We start from the raw sequence: 13,823 nt of genomic DNA, 5'->3' as shown, positions 1-13,823 counted from the left end.
GAAGACATGTAAATGCGCACGCGAAAACCGAACGTGTGCATTTAAAAAAAATTGTCGGAAATAACCTCCGTGGCCAATAGTCATATTTGGCGTAATCGTGTTATTGTTAATCATTAGAAATGTTTAGCTCCCCATACGAATGATAACGGGTTGGTTATATAAATTTTCCTGATATTTTATTTTAATTTACAAAACTGTGTGGCTCTGTTTTAAAGCGACATTTACAAAATATTACTCTCAAAAATAAACTTCACACTTGACACTCATTTAAGGAATTGTACATATCTTATCATAGGCATGCATATTATTTGAATCATCTATGCACCTCTTATTTCTACCATAGTTTGCTATGGCGAGAGTTCTTGTAGAAAACAATGATGTTTTATTAACAGGGACATACACAAATTTAGTAAAATACACTTCTTTTATCCGCATGGTACTTACGGAAAGCATCATATGTCACCAGAGATAATTTCCGATGTTGTCGAATTCGGTAAAGCTGGTATATGTGCCACAATACGTTTAAAGGAGGACATAATACAGGCCGTAGCGCGTAATCCTTGATAATAAAGTATCTCTGGAAACACCAAATCTTGTCTGATTGCTCATGGATTGTTGTAAATGTGTAACTGAAAAAAATCAATTTAATTATTATTTATTTAATCTATTAATGATCGGAACTCGACGTACGTACTACACCCATATCATGGCACAAAATGCCTTTTGTGTTATTCCAATATTAACTAGAAGTGGCGCGGCGCAGGCCGACGCGTATCCCCACGACGCATTGACGTTATATTAGAAGGCAAATTTTGGGTGGGCAAGGTCTATTTTGGTTGGGCCCCGGGATGGGTAATGTGGACTGGTGTCGATAGACCGTGTTGTCATAAGAGAAGTTCAGTATTAATTTGAATTCAATTGCTGAATAAATGAAGACGTTATATTAAAACAAAATTTTGGGTGGGCGTGGTCTATGTGAGCGGGGCGCCCCAGGTTTGGTAATGGGGCCATGCATAATTGAGATTGACCTTATTGTCATAAGAGATGTTCAGTATCAATTTGAAGTTAATTGGTGTAGAAATGAAGAAGTTAATGTAAAATTAATTGAATAACCTAAAAAAAGGTGAACACTTCTGACCCGGCCCCACCCCCCCCATAACTTTTGAGCCAGGGGTCAGATCAAAATTCCAAAAAGTGCACTGTCGCACTTATGCTCATAGCTACCATGTCTTTAAGTTTCAAGGTTCTAGTGCTAATAGTGTAGGAGGAGATAGTGGCCAGGACGAACGGACGGACGGACAGACGGCAGAGATTACCATATAATGTCCCGCTCCAATTTGGAGCGTGGGGATAATCAATGAAAAATAACAATCTAAGTACTGACAGTACTGGTGTGACGATGCTTTTGAAGAGGCTGGATATAAAAGCATCAATTTAAGTGTATCTATATATCAACACAATTATGTATGTGGGTACGAACATTTTGGGTACAAACAAAAATTTGGCTACGAAAATTTTGGGTACGAAAGAATTATGCCAAAAAACAAATGTGGGTATGAACAAACAATTTGGGTACGAAAAAAATTTGGGAACGAAAACAAATTTGGGTACGAAAAAAAATTTCGGTAGGAAAAAACAATTAGGTACGAAAAAAAAAATGGGTACAAAACAATTTAGTACAACAAATTTTGGGTACGATAAAAAAAATGTTGGTGTACTGGGAAATTGAGGTACGGGGAAGTAGTACCCGTGGACCTCTCGATGAATTTGAAAGAGGACGGAATCCAAGCTGCCTTTACCTTTATCAACCTGGGGTGGGTAATGTGTACATGGATGGTCCAGATAGACCGTGTTGTCATAAGAGATATTCAGTATTAATTTGAAGTCAATTGGTAAATTAATGAAGAAGTTATGTTAAACAAAATTTTGGGCGGGCGTGGTCGGCCACTATCTCCTCCTACATTATTAGCAGTAGAACCTTGAAACTTACACACATGGTAGCTATGAGTTTATATGTTGTATTATTTGGACTTTTGATCTTACCCCTGGGTCAAAAGTTATTATCATAAGCGTCGCTGTTGTTAGTAAAATGAGTGAAAATGTCGTCCTTTTACCCCATTATACCCCTTTAACTTTAACCTAGGGGTCAGATCAAAATTCCAAATAATGCACCGTCGCACATATGCTTATAGCTACCATGTGTGTAAGTTTCAAGGTTCTAGTGTTAATAGTGTAGGAGGAGATAGTGGCCAGGACAAACGGACAGAACGCGGAGATCAAAACAATATCCCCACGCTTTTAAAAGTGTGTAATTTCACACAACTATTCCTTTAAGTGTTAGTTCTTAAAAGTAAATGTCCATACCTAAACATTGCAATAAGAAGGTTAAGAAGCAGGATATTGGAAAACAGCAGGTAAACTCCCATCATGATGGGAACCACAATCTTGCCGGCCTCACTTGGGCAGCGTGGAGTTGTTCCGTTCGTCCATAGGCTAGCGTCATTTGTACAATCCGTTGACTCTTTTAGAAGAAATGTTTATAAATCGATTTGCAAGGAAGCTTGGTCTGATTATTTTCAACCAGCATATAAAAGATTGATCGGTTTATGCTCTTAATCATATAACATTATATGGCATTCCTAAACATATTATAATTTGTTGTTTTTTGCACATACCATATATGCACGACATTTATCTGCATGGTTCTAAATATATTTGTTTTGAATCTAAATACAATACACCATCATCTATATGTAAGGAATTAATGTACTCAGGTAAAACATACGAAATACGTTTATTACATACAGTGTTTTATTTAAATTTATAAGTACCTTCAGTCTCGTCTAGAAAAAGTTCTCCATAAAGATGAAAGTAAGGCTTCCTAATTATTTGTCTGGCAGTTTCCCAAGTAACTGGAGCACCGGGATAGAGAATGGAGTGCGAGGCAATGGCGTAAGCCAATACAAACACAGCCATAATAACCAAGAAATACAAAAGGTCCTTTACCTTAAAGTAAAACAATCATATAAGGGATAATCGCGCATTTGATTTTGCTATTTCGTCATGTAAGACTTTAAGAAAATAAAGTGACACAATAAGAAAAAGAAATATTGAATTGTTGACAGCATGGTAAGGAGTTGCATATATCTGACAAAGTCATCCAACATTGATGCAGAATATACTAATTTATTTAAGAAAATGCGGTACATTAGTCGAATTATGAACAGTTTATATTACTCTAGATCGAGCAAAATGATCAGGTTTGATAATGTCAACCGGAACAGCTTCAAGTGTTGTAAACCTATTTTTAAATTGAGTAAAATTCGCTTTCTTAAACAAAAGAAAACATAATAACAACAATAAAAGCATATACTTAAGCAATAAAGATGCATAAATTAGACCTCAGATATGTGATATGTTTGTGATCAAATTACGTGATATTAATTGTGTCAACATGCACGACTTGCTATCATATTTAATCAAATATCGCGTGTTATTTTCTTTTACGCAAACAACAGCACATGTACTCAAAATAACATTTCTTTAATGCATTGTCAGATCGTACTATTATTTACTATGTGGTAAAAAAGAACACATATTTTCACGTATGGCTCCGCCACTCGTGAAATTCGTTTAGTATGACAGCAAGGCGGTAAACCAAAACCCTCCACTATCTGCCAAAACGTCAACAAGTCAACGCCATTTTAAATTTTCTTGAACATTATTGCATTTGTTTTTCTTTTTTGGATGCATAAATAAGATACACATTTGTCGCTTCTTATGTATACCATGTATAAATCTATTTTAAGGTTCGACACAAATTCAGGAAAGAGAAATTATATTGAGCAAGAACGTTATAAAATTTGACGAACACAAATTGGTACGAATTTGTTAATTTAGCAAACACCGATAAATTTCATATCGTATTTGGAATTTCCTTTACATACCACTTCTTTTGTAAGCTTTTGACCCGTTAAAGAATAATCTTTATTTAACAAAATAAAACAATACATCTTCATATATTAAACCACCTGTCACTCTGTGTATTCTGCAAATATCTGGTCTCTAAATGATACTTCAATATATATCACATTCATTATTGTCGAGGAACTCTCATCGCCAATAGTTTTCTAACTAAATCAACTGAATTGATTTGAGATATTTAGATTCAAAACGTGTATTACATGAAATCACATAATGAGTATTTATTTAATATTGCCACATGATATTTGTATACAGCAACGTCAAAACATTATACACTTACCATCCGTTGAATTATAATAAGTTTAGGGCCAAGGGTTTTCTCAACAGAGAATATGTGCACGAGTCTGAAGACGAACGCGACAAAATCGACAGCAAGCACGACTCTTGGCCAATCAAACGTGTCTCGAGATTGTTTGAATCGCAGTCCAAATCCAAGTAAAAACATGACGATCGTAAACATATCGATCCAGTTCCATCCTTCCGAAAAGTAATTCTTCAATTTTCTGATCCGCTGAACACATGAACTAGCCTTCTCAAAACCAGGCATGTGATATATCTTATGCATCTACAACAAACACACGGATATTCATTGTATGTGACTATGTTTGATCGCCGGGGAGTATCAACGACCTATTACTTGCAATAAAAGACGTGTATCAAAGTGTTTGAATCCATAAAATCCGGGTTGTTTTGGTAATTATATCGTGTATAGCAAGAGCATACAAATAAATGTTTACATGTTTAAAATTAAAAGGATTTATAAAACACACTATTTTTGCGATATTGTAACGTTATGAGTTCAAACAAATACGTATATATTTACAAATATTTTAAACAAAAGAAGCTCGTGATAACTTCATTAAAGGTACCATTAGATATATGGTCAGAACGTTTGCTTGAGTTTCGCGTTATTAAGTTACAAATATAATGCAATAAATATAATACTATTAATGTAGAAGTTGCGTCTGTGTATACATGTGATTAACTGTATGCAACATGGTACTTAAAGAGTAAAATACAGTGCTGTACGTTTGTTTTTGTGTAATATGCACCATAATTGGCACTTTTGTGTTATATACCACTGATATAGATTTACATCGCATGCAATAAACATGAGGGCCACCAAAGCAATGTGAGAGGACGAATAGAAGTATTTGAAGTGTGGCTATAGATAGTCTCGAAAAAAAGAGATTGAGCTAGAATTATATGCGCACTGTTTGCGACCACAAAATGGGGTGTATACTTCCGATTATTTGATAATACGTGTGTTTAAAAAAAGCCAATGTAAGATCCACGAGCTTTTGAAAGAGAACTGCCTCGTGTGGAACAAAAAGAAACTTTGAACGATATATACCATTTGTACCACGAAATCCTATGAAAGACCTTGTCACACAGTGCATAAGATAGATTACTAAGGATAGTATAAATTTAAGTTTGTTTTGCATTAATTTCAATATCGTGTCTACCTATGGATATACAAATATACACCATATGTTAACGTCAAACTAGACGGGGAGAATTCACCAAGTTATATCCCATCGATTGTTTCACTAATTTGTCATGTCTTGGGTAAGCACATGTAGCCTATTATTTGTTGGATAATTTCGTGTAAATGACAAGCTAACATCCACATGCGTCCGTTGCATACGTCATATTACGTCGTTACCTTTGAAAACGCGCCTGTGCACATGTTTCCGTTAAAATTGCACATGTCACCCCTGAGCGTTTCAATGTATATGTATATATTCACTTCTGTAGAAAAATCAGTAAACACGTTAGTCAACCGGGCATATAGGTCACAATTACATGTTGTTGTCGGCAAGGCCGTTAGGCTTTGCTTTGATCTTGTACATTACGAACATCGAAAAAATGGTGTTAGAGTTTATTCAAAAAAAATAAATCGCAATAAAAACTGAATGAACGTGTGTGTTAGTGAAGTCCACCAACTATGTGACAACCACGAGTCAATATACGTCATATAGCCTACAGTAATAAGACAAATTATACATGTTAAACATGTTAGAGAGTCTATGTAAAACATACCTCCTGTGTAATACTATGTTGTACTGATACGCTGTGTAACTAGTAGAGCCTATGTAAAACGCCAAGCATGTGCAGCATATAGAACATGTATCACAAATAGCACACATATCATATAGAACCTTTGCAGTATCTTAAACAATTTTTAGCTTTCCATTGCCCTAGGTAGCACATAGAGGCGATACAACACATATTACCATTGTCATTCCAAGAGCCTGTGCAACTCATTCTGTCTTTCCAATGGCAATGTGAAGCATATAAAGCATTGTGTAAAGCATATTAGTTTTTAGAAGCGCTCACTTAGATCCTGTGAGACTCTATGCGCATGTGTAGCACTATCCGCCTGTGAAGCACTCGAGCTAGTGTAAATCATAGAGCTCATTTGCATCGCACTGAATGTGCCGCAAGCTCAGTACATCTACAGCGCTTTCTACTGCAGCATATGTAACAGTCCGTCCATAGCGTATGCAAACCTAGACCTGTGTAACAGTCCGTCAAAAGCGTATGCCGCTTTCAGTCTGTGTTACAATCCACTTAAAGCTTATGCCACATCGAGCCTGTGTATTTGTTCATCCATAGCGTATGCTACATTGAGCCTGTGTAACAGTCCGTGCATAGCGTTTGCCATCTTAAGCCTTTGTGACAGTCCGTCCATAGCGAATGCCACATTAAGCCGGTGTAACAGTACGTTAATAGCTTATGCCACCTTGAGCCTTTTCAACAGTCCGTAAATATTGCATGCAATCCAAAGCCAGTGTAACAGCCCGTCCAAAGCTTATGTAACACTAGCCTGTGTAACAATGCGGTCTATAAAGTCCATGTGTGTTACCCGGATAAGTTTTACAGTCCGATATAGTATGACAGCCTCATTCTGTTTTACACTAGGGAAAACGAAATTGTGTTGCAATACCATTCTGCGATTTCACTGTGTTCTTCTCAACCAAGTAAAAATACGAAGCCTAATAACGACACGATGTTCGAGTATTTATGAAGAGATGTAATTGCATATTGAGTATGCATATGTTTCGTTTTTCAATAAGTGTTTGTATAATGTGTAACAATTAAACATTACAAAATAATATCTTGTTTAATAGTTTAAGTGGAGAATATTACATATTCAAGTCCTTGAAAGTTATAATTAAGTTATGAATATTGCGTCTGTTTTCCTCTGCTGTGATATAAATCAAGTCGAGTTCATGTCTGTGAGATAGATGAAATAATTAACATTGTTTTATGGAGAATATAAGATCTTTATATATTTGTGTGTTTTTTTCCTCATATAAAAAATTAAGTATGAGGTCAATATACATAATGTATTTCGATTGCAATAAATTGTACATTCTATAATGTTGAATTATAGATTTTAAAAAACAATTTATATGAGTGTTTTGAAACAATTTGATGTTATGATGGCTTTTAACTTAAGACTATTTTTAACCACACTGAATACACGTGTGTTATGATAAAACATTGTTAAAGTGTGCTACAAGAAGAACAGCAATGTATGTGATTATAACTAATATTAGATCATTATTATGAGTGTATGTAAGTTAATTGTTTACATATCCTATTTGCATTGTTGTCAATGTTTCATAGTCTTATGATAATTTTATGAAATACCTGTCTAATTTCTTCAACCAATATGGTTAGTACCCATGTTACTAACACGAATTCCTTTGTCGATACAGTGTTCGTGAGATCAAACAACAGCACATACGCGAACAGGCACAGAAACACCAAATACGAGATCTGTTGGTAAACAAAAGAACAAAACTACATTACTCGCTTGTATGCATTCATTGTAAATACTATATATGCGTGTTGTATCGATACAACGACGCCGTATCACAATAAGTATATGAATTTAGAAATTAAAACGTTTAACAATTGGTCAATTATTTTAGTAGACAATAAGGTTCTTCATCATTGAAGGTTTAAGCGATATCCGTAAAGAGGTAAAGACAGAGAAACGAGCTATGTAAATAAGTATATTCAAGAACCGTATGATAAAATAACTATGAACCAATAATATTTTTTTAAATCAGCTACATTAGTTACATCAGCTACAATGTGTGGGTGAGTTAAAACGATCACCCTTTAAAAAAACATGTATATGGTAACACGTTTCCGTAAGTTAGAAACGACCGCACAATACGGTTAAGTCTCAAAAACATTGATTTCAACAACACTTAACTAATTTAAAAGCCTGGCATTCAGTTTTCTTATTGCATAATACTCTTTAAAATGCGTTTCACAAAATATTCCGTATACACAAGACGACTTTCTTATCATTAAAATACGCGCAGGTGCAAACAGGCATATTTGGATTTCATTCCGGCCTTTTTTTAGAACACCTTATTGAATGATGCTTTCAAATTTTAATTTTCGGAAACCGTGCGCGCGGTTTGTTAAATTAATGGTTCATGCTGGACGGTGAATGAGTAAAAAAAAACATAGCAATTATAATGTAGTTATTTCTTTCTTGCTCGAGCGAACTAATAAGTTGTTATCATTTCACTTCAGCTTATTGCTAATTTGATTTTAGTTTAACTAATTTTTGAATGATTTTGAAACAATATGTAAATCGTCCAAAACAATACCGAAATAACCATGTCGACCTATTAAATAATTGAAATTCTGTAAACATACGAGTATAACTTATCTTCAAGAGTTCAGTAACTAGAGCACTTATTTCCTACATCAGCGGTGTTATCAGTTTGTGGTCATATACGTCGTATTAATGATATCAACTTGCACCAAATGTAAGTACGCTGGATCAAGATTTTCACATTTTATAGATTCATGGTACATACGCATTGAATAAAACCTCTTTTTGTTATTTCGATATTATCCACTACTCGCAAAGAAAGATCTATGTGACAGATAATGAAAAAATAATACGATCTTGCACTGCATTTAACAAATATCCTTCATATATCTTTGCATATATATGCACCTAAAAAATAAAGGTCAATTTCATAACTTAGTAATCAATTATCCGTTTGTATCACCCTGTTTACATATTCGATATTTCGCCCTCACTTTACAAGCAGACGACGAGGAAATCGAAGCGATAAATTTCAATATTGATTGACTTCTAACAAAAAAATATTAAAAACAACAACATTTCATTTCTTAAATAAACGAAATATTGATATATGATATTGATAGAATTGAAGTTTGCGACAGTTAATAACTATAATTGTAAACTTGCAATCGTTAACTCATTTCAAACATTGAGCACAACGTGAAGGCTATCATTTTTTTATTATTCAGTGTAAACTTTTGAGCATAGTTTCACAAGATGAAAGGAACAGTTTAGAGCAAATGACCCGAATGGATTATTAATTAAACAATTATTTTATAACCAGCCAAACGATACAACGCGTTTAATTTTTTTAGAAGCTAGGCGGTCATACTGTGTTTGCAAGAGAAAAGCTAAATATGATTACAATAACATAGAGCAACATCGTCTTAAAGATATGAGTAGATCCGATTCCCGAAAATTTTGGAAATACATTAAGAAATTTAAAGGCGGTAATAAAAATCAAGCCTCTATATAATGTAAATGATTTTTTAAATCACTTTAAACAAATGTTTGCAACGCCGAACGAAAACTGTTTTAGAAATTTCAATTTTTCAGATTCAGCTGACGGTATAAATATTGACTCGCTCTATGATGCATTTACGACCGTTTAAATTATTTAAACGATATCTTCGATGTCCCAAAATAAAAGCGCTGATTTGGACGGTAACGTTGCGGACATTTTCATTGATTGTAAAGAATTTATTGTCCCATTCCTAGTTAAAATATTCAGTAACTTATTTGATAACTGCGTGTATCCTGGACTAAAGGCTTAATTGTCCCATGTTCAAAATGGGTGATAAATCCAATTCGGCAAATTATAAAGGGATAACTTTAGTCAATATTCTGGCTAAAATATTTACTTTAACGCTGCGTAACCGTCTAAATAGTTGGTGCGAGAACGAATCAATTTATAATGAATGTCAATTTGGTTTTGTATATAATCATAGCACGTCTGTCTGTATGTTTATTCTACAAAGTACTATTCAGAAGGTTTTAGCAAATAATTTTAAACTATATTGTGCCTTTGTAGACTATGAATATGCTAAAATCCATATATGCAAATGTGAAATCTTGTATAAAGTGTAATGTCATACTCAGAATTCTTTGATGTATCATTATGAGTCAAACAAGGTGAGCCTTTGTCACCTCTTTCGTTTTTTTATGTTTATCAATGATATTGGTGAGCATTTGAGTTCTACAAACCTATGTACCAATGATGTTGATATGTTATCTATTTTTATGTTAATGTTTGCCGGTGACATTGCAATTTTTTCAACTGATCCCCATAGTCTACAACACCAATTAAATTGTATAAGTGAATATTCTACGAAGTGGGGTCTCAAGGTAAATGTCGGGAAAACTTAGGTATGCATTTTTCAAAAGTATAAATATAGAAATATTCACGAATGGGAACTCAACTGCGACAAAATTGAAATAGTAGATCTTTTTACGTACCTAGGTATTAAATTTCTCTATAACGGCTCACTTAAACGTGCAGTTGAATCACTAAATGAGCAGGCTCTCAAAGCATATAATAACCTTATTTCAATATTTAGTTCAATCCAATTACATATTAAAACTAAATTGTTACTGTTTGACTCAATGGTAGCACCAATTATCACGTATGGCTGCGAAGTCTGGAGAATTTACGATCTGCCAGAGGTTGATAAATTGCATTTAAAATTCTGTTAACAAATACGTGGGGTTCGTCAAAAAGCATCTAATGCTGGTGTACTAGGTGAACTTGGTCGCTTCCCATTGTCTATCATTTGCAAAGAACGAGCCCTTAACTATTGGTGTAAAATCATGAGATTACAGACTACTTTGATATATAGAGTTTTTAATACATTAACTACTGACGATGCATGCATGGATATTGATAGAAAACTGTGCTGGCCAAATGCTGCTAAAACTACACTCGATGATCTTGGTTATAGTAATTTATGGTTGCACCCGTATCACGAAATCGATTATATTTGTATGTTAAAACAAAGAGTCCGTGATGTTTACTTTCAAACTTGGTTTGAATGTATACAGTCTCAAAATAAGCTAAAATACTATATCATTTTTAAAAAAGAATTTTGTTTTGAAACTTACTTGTATAGATAATTGTATAGATAATGAAAACCATAGAATTGCAATGAGTAGATACTGATTGTGTTCACATCATTTAGAAATAGAAAGAGGAAGATTTAATAATTTTGACACTAATGATCGTAAGTGTAAAGTGTGTACATCTGATATGATTGAATTTCATTTTCTTTGTATTTGTCCATATATTATAGAGAGTTAAGGTTAAAGTACAACATAAGGCTGTCATTTAACACATTGAAATATTTCGAAACAATTATGTCTACAAAGTCTGTAAAACGTATCCGTAAAGTATCGAAATTTATATATTTTGCAATATTAAAACGAAAAGATATCATTGATCCTTCTGTTGCTTCCTAGTTATCTAAATTCCTTCCCATCATAAACATTGTTGTGTTTTTTGCTACATTTTCCTGTTTCTTGTGTGTGTGTTTTTGTTTGTTTTTTATTTTTATTAATCTATCGACATTATTTGACTGCTACGATTTACTTTCCTATTTGTGTGATATAATAATACTAATAATAACCAATATTGCATTCAATAACTCCCTGTATAGCCAAACTTTATCTCAATGTGTATATGAATTGATCACATGATTTATTTTGCCAAAAGCATGTAATGCTGATTATGCGAATTAATAAAAAAATAAAAAAATAATACATACTACGCCAATCTATATTGAATGTATTATACTAGATCCGAATCACCAACTTTGTATGGAACTTTGTACGTTCTACATTACGTACATTTTGCGTATGATCAACGAAATTGATAACACAGATTCTCTATTTATTGTTATTTCAAAAATGATATTGTATGCAAGAATGTGTTATCGACGTTGAAATCTTCTTTTCTAATTCGCACAGGTTTAAGTATAGGAATGAGCGCTCTTCAATACATCAAATTCATGTTTACATCAATTGCATGTATTATGCATTTGAGGCGAAATTATTTTTTGTCAGACAGTTCAAATATATTCTTGTGTACGTTCGCAAAGAGGTCTCGGTAAAAGGTAATATCTTCCAACAAAGCAAACGCATCATATGACACAGAGATCGTACTTCAAAGTCGTTTTGCGTATATGTAGATTCGCAGTTTCACGTGATTATTTGGTGTTTCTATTTGTGTTTGCATTTAACACGATGTGCATTGTTCTCAATTCTGTGTTAAATATTGTTCGCAAAAAATACTTTTGTAGAATTGAAATGACTGTAACAGATTTTGAACTGCTTGGTTTTCCCAAATATGCGAAGAAAAGTCAATCTTAAGACCATACAAAAGTTATATACAAAATGAATCGTAACCTTCAAGTCCGGCGAAAGCTATTTTGCATTGCAAATTGATCTAAATCGTACAAATGCCGTCTGTCTGTTAATACAAATATATGTATAAATGCATTTTCTCTCAAAGGCAACACTGTGCCTATTTTGTGTAAACTAGATGGTTCATAACATATACCACATTAACGGCGAATTTCCTTTTCGGAGACTGCATTTTGTCCAAGAAGCACTTGATCTTGTTTATGCCTGAATATCCAAAGCGATTCTGAAACAGGAAAATTGTTCACTTTGAAGATATATTGCAAATAAGCAACGTAAGGATTAATCAGATAAATTTAGAGACTGAAATAACGGTACTTTGTTTAAAAAAAACAACCACTCCGACCACCACTGTGTTTAAAACAAAAATTTTAAAGTACATGGCAAATAAAGAGGTTTTATGTGTATTTTGAGAAAAACGAGTAGAAGCATGTCGTTTCGATCGTAAAATTTCATACATAACAACATCTTTTTGCTACTAAATAACGCATTAAACATTTAGGGAAACTTCATCTAAATTGACAGTTATTATTTATAGGATTATATGCACTATATATGAGTATTGTTGCATAGTCCCTGATACTTATAATGTGTCATTTGAAATAGCAAGGCAAATATTTTAGTACACATGCGTGGTAGGTGTACAGTTGAATTAATGTTCCAAATATTGCTGTGGCGATCATAAAGGCGACATTTAATATAAAGTTGTCAATCAACTATCCTTATTGAATTATAGATACACTTACATATACATCGTTTTATAAACGCAAAGAAGTAAAATAGGTATAGCAAATAAATACATATTGTACCTTAATAAATTCCATTTAAAAATCAAACACTATTCGACGATATTCAAGACGTGATACAAATGAAAAAAGAGTTTGGATTTATTTCGGTTAATGAATTAAACATTATTCTGTATTTAGTAAATTACCTCTTTTAACGTGTCTTTCATACGACCATTCCAGATATCTCCTACTGTATTTCGACACGCTTGTTGGGCCAGGAACTCCATGAGGAACTCCTTGTTGCTCGATTCAACAGCCAAATCTAGGCATGATTTCTGATTCCAAAAAGGCATGGCCATTGCCAGATATATGTATGTGGCTCCATCACTTATCTGGTAGCATTCGTATAGAAAATATATAGCCACAGTAGACCACTCGCTTCATGAAAAAGTGTATCAAATACAGGAATACATTATATCTACTCTTGACAACAGCATCGATAAAATAACTATCATCATACCATCTTTAATGCAATATTGGTTAAAAACAGTTGAAACGAATATTTTGCAAAT

The 13,823-nt window shown here is 33.5% G+C and overlaps 1 protein-coding gene across 1 annotated transcript; it reads right to left on the bottom strand.

The window, feature by feature from the left end:
- Window positions 1–406: 406 nt before the first annotated feature.
- LOC127859720 (transient receptor potential cation channel subfamily M member-like 2) lies at window positions 407–13,610 on the bottom strand. Its single transcript, XM_052397227.1, has 7 exons — window positions 13,458–13,610; window positions 12,663–12,749; window positions 7,645–7,773; window positions 4,265–4,549; window positions 2,832–3,006; window positions 2,365–2,521; window positions 407–629 (listed from the first exon to the last, which is right to left on the bottom strand). Exons 1-7 carry the CDS (start codon window positions 13,608–13,610, stop codon window positions 407–409), a joined length of 1,209 nt encoding a protein of 402 aa, XP_052253187.1.
- Window positions 13,611–13,823: the final 213 nt, after the last annotated feature.

Source organism: Dreissena polymorpha, chromosome 15, assembly GCF_020536995.1.
Source record: "Dreissena polymorpha isolate Duluth1 chromosome 15, UMN_Dpol_1.0, whole genome shotgun sequence".
In the NCBI taxonomy this organism is placed as follows: Eukaryota; Metazoa; Mollusca; class Bivalvia; order Myida; family Dreissenidae; genus Dreissena; species Dreissena polymorpha.
Note: the sequence above shows the minus strand (reverse complement) of the source record. Positions and strands in the feature narration are given on the sequence as shown.

What these genes read in the sequence shown, in the direction of transcription:
- LOC127859720 (XM_052397227.1), bottom strand. Translation starts at nt 13,610, where the DNA reads ATGGCCATGCCTTTTTGGAATCAGAAATCATGCCTAGATTTGGCTGTT. An exon ending in GGAAATTCGCCGTTAATGTG is followed by an intron (nt 7,774 to 12,662) that starts GTATATGTTATG and finishes GTTTACCAACAG; the next exon opens with ATCTCGTATTTGGTGTTTCT. An exon ending in CTTCTTATTGCAATGTTTAG is followed by an intron (nt 630 to 2,364) that starts GTATGGACATTT and finishes GATTTTTTTCAG; the next exon opens with TTACACATTTACAACAATCC.